Source organism: Adiantum capillus-veneris, chromosome 1, assembly GCF_014529385.1.
Source record: "Adiantum capillus-veneris isolate H3 chromosome 1, ASM1452938v2, whole genome shotgun sequence".
NCBI lineage: Eukaryota > Viridiplantae > Streptophyta > Polypodiopsida > Polypodiales > Pteridaceae > Adiantum > Adiantum capillus-veneris.
In genome coordinates, this window is record NC_140931.1 from 79,024,117 (window position 1) to 79,046,461 (window position 22,345).

The following is a 22,345-nucleotide window of genomic DNA, read 5'->3' on the forward strand; positions in this document are numbered from 1 at the left end:
TGGAGTGCCCTTGTTGGAGCAAAACAGCTCCAAGGCAATCACCACAAGTGTCGCATTGGACCTCAAATGGCTTTGAGAGATCCGGTAGTGTAAGCACATGTTGAGAGATAAGCTTTTCAAAAGCATTGTTCTCCTTGGTGGATCATATATACCTAACATTTTTCTTTGTTAGGTCATGTAATGGTCCCGCGATTTGTGAGAACTTTTCTATGAAGCGTCTACAGTATGCACACATATCTATAAAGCTTCTTAGTTCATGCAGATTCCTTGGATTAGGCCATCCTTTTATTACCTCTAGCTTTGATGGATCCATTTGGATGCCATCTTGAGAGATAATGTGACCTAATACTGAATCTCTTGCAAGAAAATTTCACTTTTCTTTCGATTAATATAAAGTTTATTCTCTTGTAAAACTTGAAATATTACATGGAGGTGTTGCTTGTGTTCGTCTAATGAATTAGAGTAGATGATTATATCATCAAAGAACACTCTAGTAAAGGTTCGGTGAGGCCTGAATAGCTTCTCCATCAGGCGGTTAAATGTGGCTGGTACATTGGTCAAACCAAAAGGCATGACAATGTATTTGTAAAGACCAAACATAATGCAAAATGCGGTCTTTACAATGTCTTGATCAACTATATATCCTTTATTTGATGGTAGCCACTTTTTAGGTCAATCCTACTGATGTAGGTAGACCCTTGTAGCTTATCAAATAGGTCTTCTACGCGTGGAACAGGAAACCTATTCTTGATAGTGATCCTATTTAGTGCTCTATAGTCGATACACATACGATATGTGCCGTCTTTCTTTTGGACTAATAACACTGGTGAACAAAATGGAGATGAGCTAGGTCTAACCATGCCTTTTTCAGCTAATTCATGCTGGAAAACTCTATAAGGAGGTTTATTAGGCGGTGAACTTCCTGGAAGAAGCTCAATTGCATGGTCGTCATTGCCTCATTTGGGAGGTAGTTCACAAGGGATGTCGTCAATTAAAACATCTTGGAACCCCTTGAGGAAGTTGGATAACTCTAATTCCTTTTGATTATTTATATTTTCTTTGCTAAAGCATTAGGTTCATTTTGAGAATCTTTAACAAAAATCATGTACACAGAAATAGAGCTCTTTATTGACTTGTTAAAAGCTTGCTTATGTACAAGAGGTATGGTACTACCCAACTCCTTAGCATCTATGTACATATCTTTTTCCTTGAACCTAAAGTAAATTTGCCTTTTAGGGAATTTAACATTGGCAGCCATGAGATCAAACCATGGTGCCCCTAGGATTACATCCTCGTGCTTGAGAAGGAGAGATAAAGAAATCCTCCTTGTCCACATAGCTTTGGACATGGAGCCTCAATTTCCTAATTAAGGGAGCGACTGAGGCTTCTTGCCCCTTGAAAGCACTATCGAAAGGTAGGACATGTCCCATCTCATAGGCTTGGATGCCTAGCTTGGTGGCCAACTCTGTGGATATGAAATTGTGAGTAGAACGAGTGTCAAAGAGAATAAGAGCATCATGTTCTCTTACCTTTCCCCAAGCATGGCATAGAGGAGATCCTTTGTGACGAGCATCTTCTTCTTGAATTTTGACCAAGGTAGCTCTAGGAGGCTCATTACATGTATTCTTGTGGGGGCAAGCACAATAGGAATTCCCTTGCTCTTCGCACTTGAAACAACGGTTATCTTTCCGATAACGCTCTAGCTCTTCAAGAGAGATTTTATTTTTGACTTTATGAACTCCCTTCTCCTTAGCTTTGTTGTTGTTGGCGTTGCCTTTGGGAGACTTTTGGACGTTGTCCTTCTCCTGAGGCTCGTTACGGTCCTTGTTTTCCATGGGTTTAAGATTTCTCTTAGCCCCTTGTCATAATAATCAATATCTAATTCTCCTAAATGATTTTCTCATATTAAACTGATCATTTAATGTGGGGAAGTGCCAAGGGAGAAAAAGCTAGAATATTGGTTAAGCTAGCAGACCGGCCACAATAGGGATCCAAAGGAGGGAAAATAGGGATCCAAAGGGGGGGCCATCTGCAAAAGAGCCATGTGAAACAATGGGCCAAAAAGACCCTAAGGTTCAGCCCATTAAGACTTCCAAAATGCTAAGGTTCCAAAATTCAAAGGTTGTGTCCAAAGGTCAACCCTAGGGAAAATTGGATGCTTAGTGTGTGCCCTAAAAGTCTTTTCACATCCCTACATGGGAGGGGGCGAGCCCCAAAGGTAGGGGATGAGAGAGAAAGCCACACACACACACACAGGCTCCCTTTACACAAAGGGAATGAGGGACACATGTCAGCTCCCTAGACCAGATGCCCACAAGGTGTGCCCAATTCCTATTGGAAGACCCTTGAAGTGGACCAATGAGAATTAAGCTAGAGTAAATGTAGTTTAATTAATTTAAAAACATTTAATAAAAGAAACCAATGAGAATTAAGTCTCCTAGAAGACTATTGGGCAGTCTCCCAAGGGGTCCAATGAGCATTCAGGAGCCCCATGGCTTGCCTGATTCCTATTGGCCAGGAGGCAAAGGGGTCCAATGAGAGTTTAGTTTAATTATTTAATTATCTAAAGCTCTCACAAAAGGGGAAAGGGGGACACATGTCAGAAGGCTATCACTTATGCTGCTTAATTCCTATTGGCTTGACCTGGGGAGGTCCAATGAGGCAAAAGCCAGACCTAATTAGCAGCTAGGGCTCGCCCAAGAGAGAGAGAGGGCTGATTTTTGCTGGGCATTGACACACACACACTCACACTTGACCATGTGTGAAGGAAGAATACTCTATCTCCTCCCAAGCTTTAATGGAGAGCTCATCACCTACTCCAAGCTTGTGAGATAGAAGCCTACATCAACACTCTCTTGGCATGTGGATGCAAATCCAACCAAGAGCCAAGCTTCAATGCATGCTCATCTTCTCTACCAAGCTAATTACTAAGCTAAGCTATGCTAATATGAGTGATTATGTGAGGAGATGTACATCTTTCTCGTAAGATACTCCTTTTTCCTCTCAATCTACTCTCATACCCTGCTAGCTCTCACCATCTTCGAAGGTGTGTGAGGTCTTGGGTCTGAGAACGGGGATAATTCAAGTTGTGTTTGATTAAGTGTTTTGCTTGGTGTATGAAGCTTCCATCTTCATCGCACTAGCTAGTCTTGAAGGAACACAAAGAATTGTATTGTACAATGTCTCTCTTGATGGGAGAATCCATAATACAAAGCCTTTTGGAGGGGGGACCGGCTCCATGCAAATCCGGTCCTCAACTGTTGTCAATAGCTTAATTGCTCTCTCTTTTGAAAGTATTGTCGATGCTATCTAACTAAGTGTTATGCTTTTTGTTGCTCTCTCCACCCAAGCACTCTTGTAATTCTCATTAGGAAGCTATTCTAATGAAATGCCCACTATGTTCATGCTGATTTCCGCTACACAAAAGTTATTAGGCCATTAAATGTTACACCCCTTGTTGGAAGTTGATTTGTGAAGCCACCATGGTATGGTGTATGACCACAGATATGGTGCGTGGCCTTTGGGAGTTAACATACTTCTCCATATCCTCAGTTAAACCCGCACAAAATTGTTGTTTTTGCTCTCCAAGGCTTTGAGATGTAAATCCCAAAACTTGTCTACATATTTGTGAATAGATTTGTAGGAAGAGAGCTTCAAGCTTCGCCATTCGGTGAGTATTTTGTCTTCGGCATTAGTAGCCAAAAACTGCTTCATGATGGAAGCTCTTAAAGCTTTCCATGTTCGTGGAGCTTCACCGTTTGCCCGTAGGCTAGACCACCATGCCTGGCGGACTTTTGAAAATGCATGACTACATGACATAGCTTAGAGGACTCCGTGAAGCCCTCATCTCCAAGCGCCACATCGAATTGTTGGATAAAGGCCAAGACTTTGTTCGTAGCACCAAAGGTGCCATTGTAGGTAAGGAAAGAGATGTTCTTTCCTCCTTCTTTGAACTTTTTAAGCTTGGACGACCTCTTCCAGGCGGCATAGGATTTCCTATGGCCTCTTCTTTTAGGTGGTTCAAGAGCTGCACCATCACGTTCTTTAGAAGAGGAAGAGTATGAGGAGGATGGAGAAGAGGGTGACCTCTTTCTTGCCTTTTTCTACGCTTGCTCCTCCTTGTCTGCACCATCACTTTCTTCAGAAGACGAAGAGGATGAAGAAGATGGAGAAGAGGGTGACCTCTTTCTCGCCTTTTTCTTCTCTTGTTTTCTCTTGTCTCTCTTTGAATTATGGTGTAGAGAAGTATGCGATGGTCTTCTCTGTTTAGGGGGTGTTGGAGAGCGTTTTGCCCGTCGTCTTCGTGGAGGCATCTCCGCCGAGGTGGCAAGAGACTTACTCTTTCTCATTCTTTCAGTGGGGGCTCTACTGTTGAAACTTGGGTTCTATGAGATGTGTCATCAAGTAGTAGATTTTTGAGCTCTTAGTACGGATCCTCTTCTTCTTCCCTTATCGAAGAGAGTCCTCTTTTGGAAGTCTCACCAGCAGCTTTCCTAGGTACTCTCTCTTCTTGGTGGGGAGTTTGGAGAATACCATGGGTGCACAATTGTTGTAGTACTTACCTGGAAGGGATGGGTTGCCCAGGGCTTGTTGAAGCCTAGAAACAAGATAGTTTACAAGCATAGGGGCATCATTAGTTGCTCTTTTATGAGCAAAATCAAAGCTATCAACATTCATTTCAATCTCTTTTCCTTTGCCATCCATACTAGCAAATTTAGGTGTAAACTTTTACTTGTATTTTGGCACTTCAAGCCCTAGTTTTTACTCCTCTTTACCTTCAAAGATAAGCACTCAATCGTCTATACCCATGGCTTGAATATTATTAATTGCAAGGAATAGAAGAGAGGGTTCAACAGAGCCAAGATAGCACCGGTTCTTGTCAAGCTTCTAATAGCTCAATAATGGTTAAGCCCTGTAGGACTCCATTATTAAGACCATAGCTCTCAACGGTATCCCTGTTAACTACATAAAGCAGACGTGCTTCAAGGATGAAAAATCCCTATTCTACTTACTCTTTTGCAATTAATAACACCAACCATTTGTAGCAAGCTTGAGGACCTCTCTTCTTGAGCAAGAAAGGAGAAACCAATAGCTCTGATACCAATGTAACATTTAATGCACTAGCTTGTGTGTAGTGGAAATTGATAACATAATGAGCATTATATTATAAGAACAAGTTCCTAATGACCATAGAGAGAGAGCAATCAATTTGAGAAAACAACATATTAATTTACACCTAGCTAATTTGGCATTGACAATACTTGAAAAGAGAGAGAAATAGAACAATTGACAACCGGATTTACTTGGAGCCGGTCCCCCCTCCATAAAGGCTTTGTATTATAGCTTCTCCCATCAAAGGAGACTTTTGTACACTACAATTCTTGTGAATTCCTTGACAAAACTCGTTGGTGCAATGAAGATGGAAGCTTCATGCACCAAATTATGCTTGAAAAACACACCTAGTGCCCCTAGCCCCAGTCCCAAGACTCACACACCTTCAAAAATGGTGAGACCCAGCAGGGAATGAGGATAGATTGAGAGGAAGAAGAGGTATCTTACGAGAAAGAAGTATTCGCCTCACATAATCACTCTAATAGCATAGCTAAGCTTAGCTATTAGCATGGTAGAGGAGATGAGCATGCCATTGAAGCTTGGCTCTTGGTTGGATTTGCATTCCATAGCCAAGAGTTGTTGGTGTAGGCCTCTACTTCTCAATGCTTGGAGAAGGAGATGGAGTTCTTCTTGCACACATGATTTGTGTGTGTGTGTGTGTGTGTGTAGCATTGAGTTAGAGTAAAATGCAGCCTTCTCTCTCATCTTGGTCGACCCTCTTGCTAATTGCTCATGCTTGCATCCTATTGGATCTTGCAAAGCTTAGCCAATGACAATTTAGAAGCATAATTGCTAGCCTTGTAACATGTGTCCCCCTTTCCCCTTTTGTGAGAGCTTTAGGTAATTAAATAATTCAATTAAACTCTCATTGGACCTCTTAGTCTTTTGGCCAATAGGAATCAGGAAAGCCATTGGGCTGTTGAATGCTCATTGGACCCCTTGGTAGACTGTCCAATAGTCTTCTAGGGAGCTTAATTGCTATTGGTTCTTTTATCAAGCATTTTTAAATAGATTAAACTAAATTTACTCTAGCCTAATTCTCATTGGTCCACCTCTATGGCCATCCAATAGGATTTAAGGGGAGATTGGGAGCAAATGGCCTAGGAGCTTGACATGTGTCTAGTATTCCCTTTGTGGTGTATGTGTTTTTCTCTCTCATCCCCTACAAAACTACAATTGTGCACCAAAATATTGATAAGTATAAAGGAACATGTAGGAATGCAAATGAGGAGGAGGCCATCCAGAACATATTTTCACTCTTTCAATAGCAATTGCTGACACTCTATCATGGCATAGAAGTAGTCTGAAGGATTTGATCAGCATGGTTGATGCATGGAATTATCAAACATATTCATTACATTCACAATAGACGAAGTCACCTCCACATTACAACATCTTACGAGCTCACTCATCACATTGCAAAAAAGACACATACTTGAAACAAATAGGAAAAATCTAAATTTACTACACCACGAGTGTCCATGTCTCATTTAAATCTATGTTTTATCATTATATTATCTGTAATGCAATATACATGTCCTTATAATGTCTTTATTCTTCCATGTCCTTTTGTTTACTATTGTGTCATTGACATGCCTTATCATTTAAATCCAAAGCCTCTTGATATTATACTTGAGTTGTTGATCATCCCATAATCAACACTACCAATTACAACACACTAACTACTTCATGTGCTTCAAATAAATTAATTTGCTCTCTTAAACGATTGTTGTAATCTTTTACTTGTACAAGACATCCTCTTTAATTGGTATATCTTTTAAATTGTTTCTATATCATTAGAATGTCTTTCTCTATACTAGACATCCTCTTAAATTTGTATATCTTTTAATCTGTCTCTCCTCAAATCTTCAAATCTCAATTTCTCGTCCATGTTACGCATCGAACCTTGGGTTTAAAAGTTTCAGAGCAGGTCGCCTTTCAGCCTGGCAGAGGTACTTGCGCTGAGCTGCAGTTGTTTAGCAAGCTTGTGGGCAGGGACGAAGAAGCAGTACTCCTTCAAAGCGACCAAAATGCCCACAAAATTCTTTTCCCAACTTAGGTCATCAGACCTCCTCACCACACAGGATTGGGGCTCCGAGAAGCTCAAGAAGCTAGCGGAGCAGCTGCTCTCTTATAGGGCTCCCATCAACTTTCTAGGTTTGGATGATGATGAGGATGACGAGAATGGCGAAGCTCGAGCTGGGGGTGTTTCTTCCAGTTATGGGATTCCTGAGGAAACTGCCAAACTCATTCATCACTTGCCTCCTGATCTTGGAAAGAAGAAGGCTGCTGTCTTGATTTGCCTCTTTCATGATGAAGCTGGTAACCTTCGAGTACTCTTAACCAGAAGAGCAAATTCCCTCTCTTCTCACTCAGGTTTTAACTTCTCATTCTTTTTTTTATCTTTGAGAGAAAGTATGAACAAAAAAAAATGTTGCACCTATACTATTTGTTCATGTATCCTCCTTGTTATCTTTGTTGATTGACTGTAGTTCTTCAATCATTGCTGTACCTCGTTGGTGGATAGTCTATTTGCCTTGTTTCCTAGTTTCATATACTTTAGCCTGTTCTTGTTTTTCCGATCTTTGGTTGGGTGGATGCGAGCGCATCTGCGCCCCATACTTTGGTCATGAAGCAGCGGAGCATGAAATTTTTTCCCATCAATCAACTGAAGGAAAAGTATGAAAAGTTTGAGGTCACTGTGGAAGAAGAGGTAGAGGAAGAAGCAAGTGAAGACTTTCCAATTCACTTGCTTCTTTCCAAGCTCTACCAATTTTCCTTACATGGACAGACATTACGGACTATCCGCAAATCACGCTGACAGATGATGATGTGGCAGACTGTACGACAACACCCGCATAATGCATTGACAGGGTGACGTGGCAGCAGTGCGGATTTCTGCAATTCGCGCTATTTGCTTTTTTGGGGAGTTTTTGGAGCCAGAAGCTTTTGGAACTTTTGCTTTTGAGTTTAACTAATTTTGGGGCTCTGCTTTTGGCATCCCTTGTAAGAATAAAAGAGCCCTAAGGGCCTTACTCTTTAGGGGCATTTGGACGCAGAGTGTGAGAGTGGAGGACCTTGCAGGAGTTGTACTTTGCTCAAAGGTTAATATAAAAGAAATATCGAAAGGGGCGCCAATCTTTGGGGCCAATCCTTCTGGGCACAGAACTACGTCGGGCCGTGTCAACCAAATTGAAGTGTGATTTTAAAGTTGTGAAGTATTTTAAGTGATTCTCTCTCGTGTCGCGACAGAATCTAGACTTGGGGTGTCCAAGTTTGTTACAGTGGTATCAGAGCATCAGGCGTGTGCTTTGCTCATAGCATACAGGTCCTATCAAAGAGCATACAGGGCACTTGGGCACTTTTGAAGAAATTATTATTGAAGAATCTTCGTGTCCCGACCTCGGACTTATTAGCCACTCCCACCCTTCATACATCGCGCATCGGACGCGCTCGCGTCTTCATTGCTCTGTCTTACAGGGCATAAGGTGTAAAGAATCCTGTTAGACTTACACCACCCTGCTGTCACAAACGGGAGCGCATGGCAATATAGAATAGACTCGGATAAATAGAATTTATCACTTAATACTGAAGCCAGAGTATATAGAGAGAAATAGATAAAGGGAGAGAGATAGAGAGAGAGAAGATCGACAAAGTACTGGACCAGAAGATGGGTTGGTCCCTCCCTTAAAGAGAATCCTTTATTAAGGAGAATCTTTTTTACAAGCACAAGAACCAGAGAAAACCCCTCCGTTCTAACTCTCTGACTCGATGGTCGTTCCTTCTCGTAAGGGAAATTCGAGAGACGAGTTCTCAATCCTTTTTCCGTTTGTATTCGGAGTCGAGACTCCGCACACAATTTCCGAATTCCGTTCCCGGAATTCCCAGGCGTAGGCCGAAGTCTTCCCGCTTCTCCTTCGCGATGAAGTACCTGTAAACACACACACAAACACGCGACAACAATTCGTATGGCGAATCCACAAAAGATACCTGTCGCTCTTACGCGAGAAAAGCGACTTCCGTGCTTTGTAGTCTCGCGATCTCTTGCGTCTTCTGGCGGCAGAGTCTTCTCTTGCTGACGCTGGTAACTCCTTCTTTGAGTGAGGGTATGTGGTGCTTTTATAGCTCCCTGTCTGTCACGGGGACGTGGCAATTGTTAACTATGTCATGAGGACGTGGCAAATTGTTGCTAATTGGACTATTTTCTTATTTTTAATGATTAAATCTCTTTTTTAGGATATTTTATTATGTGCACTAAGAACTGTTAAAAAGATTGTAGCTACAGGAACTGCCATCAGGAACGGAGAGCTCTGATGTGTCATTTGACGGGCGACGGTAAACATCGCGAAGGAGTTTCCGTAAGCTCGGTGGAAAGGGCCGGGTTACGAGTGCCCCTGATGCGTCACATGATGGGTGACGGGTGAATCAGTAAGGGGGCATCCCGTAGGCTAAGGAGGAAATCCGAACTGAGTAAGAAAGTACGCGCAAGAACGCAAGCACAAGAATAAAGATGGGTTCAATGACGCTTTTTACGAAAAGCAGGAACGGTCGCGGGAGGGACAGATGTTTTCCCGTGAGGAGTCTGTGTCTGCATTGCATCTGTGTCGTGTCCTGCACCCGTGGACGCCTGGAATGTGTCCGTGTAGCATTGTTTTCACTAACTGAGTGAGTTTTAAAAGGTTTGAACAGGTTCACACTTTATTTTATAAAGTGACCGGTCACTTTTAAGTGACCGGCCCCTTTATTAATAAAATAAAGCAGGCAAGGCTCTTATAGAAAAAGCCAGCGCTAAAACCAACGAAGGGGGGGGCTGAATTGCGATCTCTCTCTCTCCTCTCTCTAGAAAACACGATTTTCTCTCTCCTCTCTCTAGGAGCGCCAAGCTCTGCTTTTGGACCCCTATTCCTGTCGGGTGTCAGACCCTATAAAAGGGTAGCCAGCGTTTCAGTTTGGAAGAGGCGGAAGCAGCAGAAAGTGCAAGCGTTGGGATTCTGGAGCAAAGACTGGCGACGGAAATTGCAAGTGTTCGCGTGACGACTGAGTACGGAGGTCGATTCTCCGAGCAAGGAGCGACAGGTATAAGGTGTTGATACTCATTGAGAATTGTTACTCTGTGTGATTTGTTTTGTAGGAATCTCCCGTCTTACGGGAAGGCCCTTTACGGGCCTAAGTCCCTTACGGGAAGGAACGGCCTTGTGCCCAAGCCCTTTACGGGAAAGCACGACCTTCGGGTCTAAGATTACAGAACGGAGGGGTTTCCTCGGGTTCTCGTGCTTGTATAAGAATTCTCCCTGAATAAAAGAATACTCTTAACGGGGGGGGGGACCAGCCCATCTTCTGGTCCCCAATACTGTGTCGATCTTCTCCCTTCTCTCATGTTTGCAATGTATTATAATTTTCAGATTTTCTAAGTGCTCGTGTACGCTCCCGTTTTGTGACACAAATGCTAACTTTAGTTGTTGGTTTCTTTCCAATGGGTTTTGTTTTATTTTTGAGACCCTCTTCTTGAAGTAGCAAACGTTCGGACATTGTATGGTCAATTTGAACGGTAGTTTCACCCGCAGACGGGAAGTGGTCGGCACTGGAATTCGTATAGTAAGAGGATGTCTAGGCTCATAGCAAGATCATATAGGTTCCCCCGTCGCACTTAGCAAGTTGTAGGATACTAGGGAGTGAACTCAATAAAGGCCTAAAGTCAAGGTGTGACTACCAACAGAAAGTATCTGACAGTTGGGCCACATTGCACTTTTGGATGCGGTCCCAATGAGGATAGATGGTCAGATGACCAGTGGGAGCCCAACGGAATCATTTCCTAAAATTTAGGGAACTGATATTTTGGGCCACGAAATGTGTTCTCGTCATTACTTCCGGTATGACTAGGGGAACACTTTACTACTTTGCCGCGAAGTCAACTGGGCGACCAATCGGGAGATTTTTAAGCGGCGAACCCGAAACGGGAAAATGCTTGTAAATGCGCCAAGTGTCAATTTTTCATGCACTTTCCTCCTACAGAAAAAAGGGCGCTGATTTTTAAGCTGGGAAGAGGCCTCATTTGCTGTCTCTCTCACAGGTTAAGAGCTATGGAGTGCTTCCTTTCCCTCTTATGTACAGTCCGGTGCCAAGAGTGATGCCCTGCACACTACGCACTGCTCTCTCTCTCCCCTATGAGCAGTATGTTATACCCCTCTAGTGGGCTTTTCATTTGACCAATGTGCAGTTATGTGGGTTCATGCGCGATTGCCGAGGCAAGAGCCTCTTGCAGAGGTAATGGATTAGCTAGCGGCTAATCCCCCGCAGGTATAGGTGAATTTGGAGAGGTTTCACATGAGAAATCTCGTTCGATTCAAAGGGCAAGTAGCCCTACAGGTGCGGGAGCTCGAGGTCTTGCTATAGATGCGACCGGCACGCGAAATGGAGCCCAAAACAGGGAATCACAGCCTGCTGTGCATTTTTGCAGGTTTAGGGTTTCGGCCCTAAACGGACCCTAATATACCCAAGAGGTTCGGGGACGCGAGGGGACCGTTGTACAGGTGATCTGGCGCATTTTCGGGCCAGAAAACAAAGAATCAGCGTGCTGCAGATTCTCGCCAGGTTTTGCAAAGTGTCCGTATGCGTCGGGAAAGTCATCTATTGCGTGGGGATATTGACTGTGAAGCGTCCTAGTACAGTTATGTTGCCGAAATCGGGCTAGAACAAGTGTTTCTTAGCCTAGATTGTGCGGGGCAACTCGTTGGAGATCACAGGTTTTATTCCCTCTGTTAAAGAATAAAGAAATACCGAAAGGGGCGCCAATTTTGGGGCCTACAAGTTGTCGGCGTCTGCTCGGAGCATTCTAGCTTCCGAGCTGTGTGTGTGTGATTAAGTGTTAATTCCCGTTACAGGTTATCTTAGCAAAGTACTCTGTGTGTGTCTAAAGTAAAGAATTTCGGGTGAAAGCCAACGCCTCCCGCCCCACGAGCCGGTTTCAAGGTTCCATTGCCGGGACATCAATCACTTTTTCCTTAAAGAGTGAGCTTGGATTGTTTTGGGTAAAGACAGAGTGTAGGAACGCGGGATTACACTATGGCCGACAAAGGGAAGGGAATTATGGACGAGGGTTCCTCTTCAAAGGACAGGCAGGAGATCCCTATGGTTTTTGAGATTGGCAAGAGCTCACGGCCACGTCAGTCTGTACCTCCTGTCAATGTGAATGTCCCTCCAGTAGTACAGGGCTTTATGATTGGGCAACTTGAGGATGATGCGTTCAAGACTCAGTTAGTTGCCGCGGTGAATGTCTTTTCGCAGCTGGTGCAGAATCCAAGGTTTATGGAGTTCTTGCAAGTGTCACCAGTGCAACAGCAAAATAGGCAACCTACGCCGCGTACGAAGCTTGTTGAGGCTCAAGCCCAGGTACTTCATGCGGCTCAGGAGGATAGGGAACACTCGCATGTTGCGGAGTCAGGGGCTCCAAAACAGGTTCCTCCCGTCCTCGAACAGGTGGCTAGAACGCCTATTCCACAGGTTATGCCAGTTCAGCCCGCCACCTTTCAGAGCCAGCATGCTGTCTTGAATGGACAGAGAACTGGATACCAGGCTATGCACCCAGTTTTTCCCCTACCCACGGTACATCCTGGGTATTTCAGGGGTGGATTAGTGTTCCAAAGTATGGCTGGTCATGGGCCTGGAAGTCGGCCGTACATGCCAGGAACAATGTTCGGGGGTATGCAAGGCATCATGCCAAACCCCATGTATGGTAGTATCGGCATGCAGCAAGGTTTGCACTGCAACCAGGGCCAGTTTGGGGTGCCATAGGGTCATTTTGGCATGGCTGGTTTTTCTGGACAGCAGCTAGATATCGCACCTCTGACGCAAAATGTCAATGGCCAAGATGTGCCGATCATGCCTGCTACAGTGCCCATGTTGCAGACCATCCCTTATGACAAGTTGGGGGCACTAGAACAAGGAATTTTCACATTTCGTGGCTCAAATAGTATATTCAAGGAGATTCGCCTGTTGCAGACGTACCTACCGATTCAAGTTGGATTTTAAATGATTCAGTAGGTGTGATTCCTGTTTTAAAGTTTTTGAACTCTTCAAGAAGCCTCAAGGAGAAATCTTCTCCAACTTTTGACTTTACAATGCTATACACGAAGCTAAATTTGGAGGACCTCAAATTTAGAGTCAAGTCTCTTATTTCAAAAGTTTTTGCGTACAAGCTTGAGAAGGATAGGTACAAGGCATTGCTAGTAGAAAAGTCAGCCTTGAACTTTGACTTCTTATGGTTGAAAAATAAGAATGTAAATGTAGACGAAGGAAGAAAGAGATTCACCAGGATTGTAGATGACATTGACATCATATCTTGGTTAGATTTTCTTTTGGACAATTTATATATAACCATCGGCGGCTCTCTTTTCAAGCAAACAATTGGTATCCCTATGGGTACCAATTGTGCTGTTCTTCTTGCTAATTTCTATCTTTTTACTTATGAGTTTGATTTTATGGAGCGTCTTGTCCTTGCTAACACTTGCCCAATATTTTTGCACAAGTTATGCAATGTAAGACGCTTTGTAGATGATCTTTTTGTCCCTGACGTTCCTTCTTTTCAAGATTTTATGTACTTGAATTCGAGTTCTTTAGGCGGAGGAATTTATCCCAAGGAGTTTTGTGAACTTAACTGTACCACAAATAGTGATTGTTGTGCCTTTTTAGACCTTAAGATTTTTCAGACTCCCTTGGGATTAGAAGTAGATATCTATGATAAGCGCCTTGAACCAGAATATGCCAATCTAAAAATCATCCGTATGCCTCACATTTCTTCGAACATTTCTCTTTTAGCTAAGTACAGTGTCATTTGCTCTCAATTATTTAGATTTTCTCGTCTTTGTTTTAATAAATCTACTTTTGTTACTCAATCTTGCCATCTTATTTCTTTACTAGTTGAAAAAGGATACTCATTCAAAAGAATCATGAAAAACGTTCGTTCATTTTTGCATCGTAGTAAGTTTATTTTTAATGTTTCTTCCTTTGGAATGTTCAAGATAATCAGTAGTAAATTCAATAGAAGTGGGGAGCTAAAAAGCCCACTTATTGTTTGACTTAATAACACCTTATGTTGTTGTTTTGATCTTTAGCGCTTCTAGTATTTTTAATATAGCTTGACAAATGCTAGCCTTTATCATGGCTGAGTATGCCCATCACCTCCGGAGGGTGATAGAAACTCAGCTCGTTAGTTTTGTAGAGTACGTTCAAAGCATGAATGACCTCTATATAAACCTGCACCTACTCTTGGGCACTGACGACGTGAGTAGGGATGTCATAGCTGTTGTCCAAGCTATGCATGATAAAGGTGATAATCTTATTCTTCTTGTTTGGACAAGCAGCGAAGTTGAGATCACATATTGTCAAGTTTGGTTCTTTGCTCTTCGTAGGTTTGTAGTAGTATTCATTTTTCGATTTCGTATTTAGCTTACATGAGGACTTAAGAATGTGTTTCGTTATAAGTTGTTGTGTGAAGTTTGATTTCTAGGATTAAGTTTTTAAGATGTCTTATCCTTTTTTTGCTTAAAGTTGAGTACTTGTTCGAAGCCAAATACGTTGCGTCAACTTATTTTACACATGCTTTTTCTAAAAACATTTTTAAGTTAATAATGTTTTGTTTTATCTAGTTCTGTTTCGTAGCAAACAAAGTGATTTAGTTTGTTTGTTTGTTTTTGTTTTTGTTTTTCTTTTCTTGTGTCCCTTGCTTTTATAGTTTTATGAGTGCTTTATTCCCTGTTATAATTCGTGAGTTCAGACTATTCTGAACTTATGAAGGTATATTATCTTCTTATGTGTCAGAAATTGAAGATGAACACATTATTCTTGTCCCAGAAAAGATTCTCAATGTTCGTCAAAAAGAAACTAGACAAAAGATCATAACTGAATTTCTTGTTAAGTGGATGGACTTGGATGAGTCAGATTCTACTTAGCAAACTGATGAAGAAATGCAACAATACCCTCACCTCCTCCAAGAATTCTTCGACAAACAGTAGACTTTCATTTGACACATGGGTTTTATTTTTAGAGGGAGGGAATGTCACGTTTGTGACTTAACTACATTACAATACTTACTCATTGATACAGATACGCGAAGTGCCATGCCAAGGAGGACCCCTGCGCTTGGATGGTCACACCCCTTTGCCCAAGAGACGTGCCTCTTCGCCAAAAGCCACACTCCTTCGACAACTGGTCACACCCCTTCGCTCTACGGGTGCGACTCTTCGCCCAATGGTTGCAGATCTTCGTTGAAAGGATGTGTCTTTACATCTAAAGTCATGTCTCTTCACCATGAGAAGTGTCTTTTCATTTATGTCTCTTCTCCTATATAAGGAGCCCTTGTATCACACTTTCAATCAATCAATCAAACACAGAGTCTTCTAAGTCTTTCTTTGAGTTCAGTTTAGTTTCTTAAGTCTTAATCATGAGTTTAAGTACTTAATAAAGAATTAGTATCTAGAATCCTCAGAGAGTGAGTGAGAGAGAGATGGGACTACTACGTGGCTCGAACAGCAGTAGCTCAGATAGCTTGGATTGGTTAGCAGCTCTCAGACGTACAACATCAGCTCCCGTCGGCTCGCCTGCACCAGCTCGGACAGCAGCTCGTCTGTAGCAGCTAGGACACCAGCTTGGATAGCAACTCTCTCTCTCTCTCTCTCTCTCTCTCTCTCTCTCTCTCTCTCTCTCTCTCTCTCTTTGAGTTCAGCAACGTGGCGTCAACTGGGCGACTACAGCTATGCCGATAGCAGCGCTCTCTCTCTCTCTCTCTCTCCGAGTTCAGCAACGCGGCAACGGCTGCCTCCACTCCCTGCCTTGCGTCGCGACCCATCAGCTCCCTTCGGGCGGCTCGTGCGACCCATCAACTCCCCCCCGACGGCTCCCCCTGAAGCTCCGACAAGCCTGTCGGCTGAGTCTTCCTTTTTGTGCCACGTGGAGCGGCCTGAATTTGGCCCTCCATATATAGTATTATAGATAGACCTATTTTCCCTCTTTTAGCCAAATTTCACTTATTATTTTTAAGTGACTTTTGTTGGGAAACTGGAAGCAAGCATGTATATAAAGAAACCTAGCGCTAGCACTTTCTGGCAGAAGAGGCAGCAGGAACCAAGGTTCAACAGGCACCTTCTCAGCAAGACTTCCCCCACATCAGCAGATCTAGCGTTTTTGCATCTGAAGGCCTAGCGTTTTCATCCATAGCATCAGTTTAGCGTTATGGTTTGCAGAGCAACCTGGTGACAATAGAGTTAGTAGATCTTCTAGCGTTTTTGGAGCAGCACAGTAGCCCTAGCGTTTTGCAGTTCCTCCGCGGAAGATCAATAAAGAGCATCAGCATTTTCAGTTTTCAGCAGTCAAACACCGTTGTAGAACCCCCAAACCTCACAGATCTCACCTTCTCGCAGCAGATCCTCGCCACACAGTCAGATCCAGCGTAGTTTGCAGATTCAGCCCGGAAAATGCAGATTTCAGCATCTGCGTTTTCAGCGCGTCGTCGTCGTATCGTCGCCATCGACATCGTCACCGATGTAGAGTCAGAATTCAACAGATACAATATTTGCAGATTTCAGCCCTTAGCATTTTCAGATTTTTTCAGCCCGTCTCGTTGTCGTCCTCATCGTCGTCGACATCGTCAGCAAGTCCATGGCATTGTAGAGATTTGTGCAATCAATAGTAGACCGCTCTCGCCATAGAGAGTGGGGCCTTCGGAGGAGGGTTTGACAACATTCTGGTGTCGTATTCTTCTCTCTATCTCTCAGTCTCAGCACCTTCATTCACAGTGTTTATCCACTTTGTTTGTGATCACTTGCACTCTCTCACTAAAGGAACAGAAGGCTCTCCCTTCCGTAAGTAAAAAGGAACCTTGAGCACAATTCGGAGCACTCATCCTGAGCAAAGTTCAACATTCACTTCCGTTGCACCTTACAACACACCTCTCTCATTGCACCACTCCTAGGGGGTAAGCTCTGTAGCAGGCTGAAGTGTAGGTCGACCTCCTTGGATCACTATCATCTTGCTGGTGGAAGATAGCTCAAACTGAAGCGCAAGGCCCGTGAGGGTGGATGAGGCAGCAACACCCCAACTGTACTGTCGCGTTGTGGAAAGAGTTGGCATCAACCGAAGGACCCGAAGCCAAACCTGCTGTGCCATGGGACAGTCCCACAGACTGACTCGCCAAAGGATGATCGCAAGCTGCAGAAGGTGCCGAAAGGCCACTATGTACCGATTAGCTCCCACTGCTGTAGCTCTGTGTGCAACTAGCCACTCGAACAAAGTGACTCGCCTCGGGCTGTCTGGAGTCCTACAATTGTCCCCAAAAGTTTGACAAGAACTCAGCTGTGAGACACTCCTCCTGCCAATGAAGTATTGCAGCAGGACAAGCCTCTTTCCGTGCTGCGAGTATGTGATGCCCTAGTCGAACAATGTATTGAAAGAAAGGGATCCCAAGGTGGTTGGTTGAAGAGAAGGGGTCTCTCCAAAACCACTCTCCAAGGTCCCACTGCACTTGTGCCAGAGGGCAACACTCCCAAGCTTAAAGCCTCCAGTGGCCTGTCTCAAGGTCTGCTAGGTCAAGATCTGTGACACAGGTCCTCCCTCAGATGCCCACTACTCATATCCTCTGAAAACAACACTATGCGACCTTTGGAGCCTCTATTGAGAACTGTGTGTAGTCGACCCTCGCCCTGGATCTCGAAGAACATGGGGGGTATGGACTTCGAGCAAGCATGAACTGCAATGAGGAGCCCATCCATCTGGGAGCTGTTGTCTCTAAGGGGGGTGAGCCATTCAGCTGGTAGAGCCTCTGTAATGTCCTGGCACATGCTCTGCATCCCTCTCATACCCTATAGCTGGATGCTCTGTACCTCCTCTGGCAAACGTGAAAACTGAAGCCAATCGCCTAGTGTGCGGGCTGGGCCCTCTGCCATGGGACCCCAAGAAACATGAGGCCTACTACCAACCAAGTGGCCTCTCTGAGTGCTAACCATGGGGTTCCAAACAAGGGGCTGTCTCAAGTGCTCCTGCACGCAAGTGGGCAAGTGCTGCTCTAGGCCACTCCGTAGCTGCTCCCATGATCGAAGCAGGCTCATAGCAAATCGATCCTCCAGTCTCCTGCTCAGACCAACTCTGCGCATCTCTGTAAAGATCCACTTGATGAAAGGGCTCCTGTATGAGGCACTTGAGCTCTAAGCCGCTGAAGCAACAACTCCTTCCAGGGCTCCTCCCTTGGAAGCAGTCCTTTGACAACAAACTTCCCAAGAAGGGCTTTGATCTACTGACCAAAGAAAGTTCCTGATTAGCCTCTCTAACTGGCTTATATAGGAGCTCGAGAAGATCCAGCAAGATGTGATGTACCACATAGGAGCCAACACCACCTGGTTGGCCACTACAACTCTGCCTGCCAAAGAGAGCCGTGCTGAACTCCAATGTAGCAACTTCCTTTGTTAGGTGCAGCGGAATGATTGTTTGTGCTTTGCTCAAGATGAGTGCTCCGAACTGTGCTCAAGGTTCCTTTTAGTTCTTATGGAAGGTAGAGCCTTCCGTTCTTAATGAGAGAGTGCTATGATCACAAACAAAGTGAATAGACACTGTGTGTGCAAGTGAATGAGACTGAGAGATAGAGAGAGAAGAGAGATACGACACCAGAGAAGTTGTAAAACCCTCCTCCGAAGGTCCCACTCTCTTCGGCGAGAGTGGTCTACTTATTGATTGCACAAGGGGTACAATGCGTATGCAATGGACTGATGCAACTTGGGACTATGCCGATGACGACAACAGTGGTGACGACGACGACTTTAGGGCTGAATTCAGTGGTCTTCTATCTGCTGAATTTCGGGGCTGTTTCGGTGGCTGAAAATGACTGTTTTGGCTGTGTTTTCGAGGACTGAAAATGGTGATATCTGCAAGTCTTTATGGCTGAATCTGATGCAAATCATGCATGCTGAAAACGCTGTCCATCTGCTGCCGGAACGGGCTGAAAATAGAAAACGCTGGCTTGTCTGATAGTGTAGTGGAAAAACGTTGGCCTGTTGGTATGCTGGCGATGGTCAAGCTGAAAACGCCAGGGTGTCAGGGGGAGGTGTGGCGATATGCAAAACGTTGGGCTGTAGTGGGGAAGTGGCTCGTGATGTTGAAGACCCAAACTGAAAACACTAGGCTCATGGAGACGAAAACGCTAGGCTTGGGAGGTACTGCGGGTTCTTGCTGAGAAGATGCCCGTTGAGCATGTGCTCCTGCTGCCTCTTCTGCCAGAGTGTGCTAACTTGGGTTTGCTTATATTAACTCAACAAAATTGCCCTACCTACTTTTGTTGGAAAGTCACTTAAAAATAATAAGTGAAAAATACCAAAAATAGGCTAAATGCACTGGAAAATTCCCCTGACTGAATCTGATGGATTCTGAAGGGAATACTGATGATCATGCTGTGTGCAACCAAAGGATATGCATCTATGCTAAGTGATTGGGCATGCACGGTCTACGAATAGACTCACAAAAGTGCCAGATCACTGCTAATCTAGACTGATTGGACTGACTGAACCCTGATCATGCTGTAGCTTGTCCACGGACACATAGGGTTGGATGTGTCACGTGACATCCCCTCCTTTTCAAAGTGAGGTACTGGTACCGAACTGTATGGCGTCGAGGGAGATCGCCAAAAGCATCTGGAATCTTGGAAGGGACTTTTCGCCGGCTCACTCTGATGTGTGGGTCGTGTGGTACTTGAACTTCATAAAGGTCTGCAACGCTTGCTTCTTTGGGCCGCGCCGAAAGCGACACAAAGTCTTCTGTGACTCCTTCGATGCTTCAACTTCGTTGAGAGTCATGCTTCTATCTTCTTCAAGAATCTCCATGGCTGAAAATTCCTGAAATCACTTCCAACATAAAACCATGAACATACTTATTCCATGTAAAGTGAAGGAAAAAAATCTTGTCTTCTCTAAAGACTGTGTATGCAATGTAGATGAACATAGAGACGGAGTGACAATCCGTTCATCAAACACATGCAAACAATGAGATCGAATCTTTTGCTTATGATCTAGAGCAATCAACTGTGGCAATTCACAACGGAAATGCCCATGCTTGGTGCTCACACTTTCATGTGCTCGTTCGGAAACTGTGTCATGCCAAGGAAGAGACATGGAATGTGACTTCCTGACATACATACTTTTCAGCTTTTCATGAAAAATCCGCATACATTCGTGCTCATCCATGAGAGAAACGTGCTCAACATACAATATGTCATGCCTAGGAAAAGGGATCACATAACGATGCCGACTAAAATACAGGAAACAATCACGAATGAAACATTCGAACAATGCGTGCATATCAATCATGCGAACACATAATACTTCCTGTGAGGGTTCTTCGGACCTAGGCTCGAGAGCCAAGATTGATCCTTCGTGATTGATCGAATCTGCAACGAGGTTAGCTTCGCTAGAAAAAGCATCCACTAACACCTCATCCTGGTGAACAATCAGAGCTTCTTCATGCAACTCATCATGCTTGTGAGAAATCACATCTTGATCATGCAAATCATCATGCTTTTCACAATCATGCAAATCTTGTGTGTCATGCTTTGTAGAAAAAGAGATTGAGAGAGTCTCCTTCTCTTGAATCCTTTCAATTTTGTCCTGCATATTAGCAATGAGAGATGGAGAATGAACAATGTCCTCTCCATGAATGACAATAGGAGAATCACTGTCGGCATTGAGAGTAATAGTGTTAGCCGCAAATTTCATGAGAGCGTCATTATCACGAAACCATCGAATGCCCAAAATCATATCACATCCTGAGAGAGAGAAGAAACAACAAATCGTCTAGTGAAGGCAGCTTGTTGAATTCCAAAAAACACATCAAGGCACTTCTCCGTGATGAGAGTGTCCATACCGAGACGAAAGCCAGAGACCTCGATAGGAGATCTCCGACTAACTTCGAGGCGGGCTCTCTCAACAAGAGAGGAACTGATCACATCATGCATACTACCTGAGTCAAACAATATGACAAAACGTTGCCCCGACGTACGACCATAACATTTAATGAGAGAATCATCAATGGGAGGGTCTGGAGAAACGTTGGGCACACTCGTGTTATCATTCATTGCATTGACAAAGGAAGTGGGTTCTGTGGATTCTTTAGATTCATTTGATTCAAGCTTAGGACATGTTCTTTTTATGTGACCCTTAATGTGACAATGAAAACGACCTTCCTTAGAATAAGTGCTTTGCTCTTTCGACGTGATGTATCCTCCTACAATTCCTTGTGCTACCTTTTCATCTGGAGTAAGCTTAGGTTTAGCAATTGTGTTAGCCTTACCCTTAGATTCATTGGAAGAATTCTTTTCTGAGAGACTGTTGGAAGATTGGTTAGAAGAGTTACCATTCTTACCGTTCTTACCGTTCCGAGGGTTCTAAGAAGTCTGCGAGGTACTTGTGGAAGTCTTGTTCTCCTTAGGCTTTTCCTTGTTGTGCTCATCTCCTGTGCGAGAGCAATCGCTACCTCCTTGTTGAGATTGATTGGATCGAGTACCTCGACATCTATCACGTGACACATCCAACCCTATGTGTCCGTGGACAAGCTACAGCACGACAAGGGTTCAGTCAGTCCAGTCAGTCTAGAATTAGAAGTGATCTGGCACTTTTGTGAGTCTATTCGTAGACAGTGCATGCCCAGTCACTTAGCATAGATGCATATCCTCTGGTTGCACACAGCATGATCATCAGCATTTCCATAAGAATCCATTGGAATCAATTAGGGAATTTTCCAGTGCATTTAGCCTATTTTCCCTATTTTTGACATCTTTCACTTATTATTTTTTTTTTTTTCCGAGAAAAAGATCCTTCTATTAGTTACTGAAAACTGCCCATAGGGTTACATCCACCTCTGCAAGAGAGAGCTACAACAAGCATGATGGGGAGACTCTCCCAATGAAAAAACAACATATATACAATGAGGCTAAATCAAGAGATGGGAGGAGGGAAGAGCCACACAGGTGGACAGTAGTGCCATCTGAGCACCCCTTGGACTATGGTGTAGAAAGGCCCAGGGTGCCAGAGTCGAAGGAAAGCCTCGCGGCGCTCTCGCATGCGGTCGGAGCTACCCCGTAGTCCCTCAAGCTGTCCTCTGAGAGTATGGATCAGCTCGAGCCAAAAGTCACGAACAATCTCTGCTGGTGGCACAGGGCGAGCCTCAAAGATGACGAAACAGCGGGCCTGCCAGATGAACCAGA

General features: G+C 44.0%; 1 protein-coding gene across 2 annotated transcripts in view; it reads left to right on the forward strand.

Moving 5' to 3' along the window:
• The first annotated feature begins 6,973 nt into the window (after positions 1-6,973).
• Positions 6,974-22,345, forward strand: part of LOC147465028 (nudix hydrolase 15, mitochondrial-like) — a 47,594-nt gene continuing 32,222 nt past the window's right edge. Inside the window, exon 1 of one of the 2 annotated variants that reach the window (XM_086517499.1) lies at positions 6,974-7,434. In XM_086517499.1, coding sequence (XP_086373625.1) covers positions 7,143-7,434 — 292 coding nt within the window. In that variant the 5' untranslated portion in view covers positions 6,974-7,142. Of the gene's footprint in view, positions 7,489-22,345 lie in introns of both variants that reach the window. The other variant, XM_086517490.1, reaches the window with a different exon arrangement.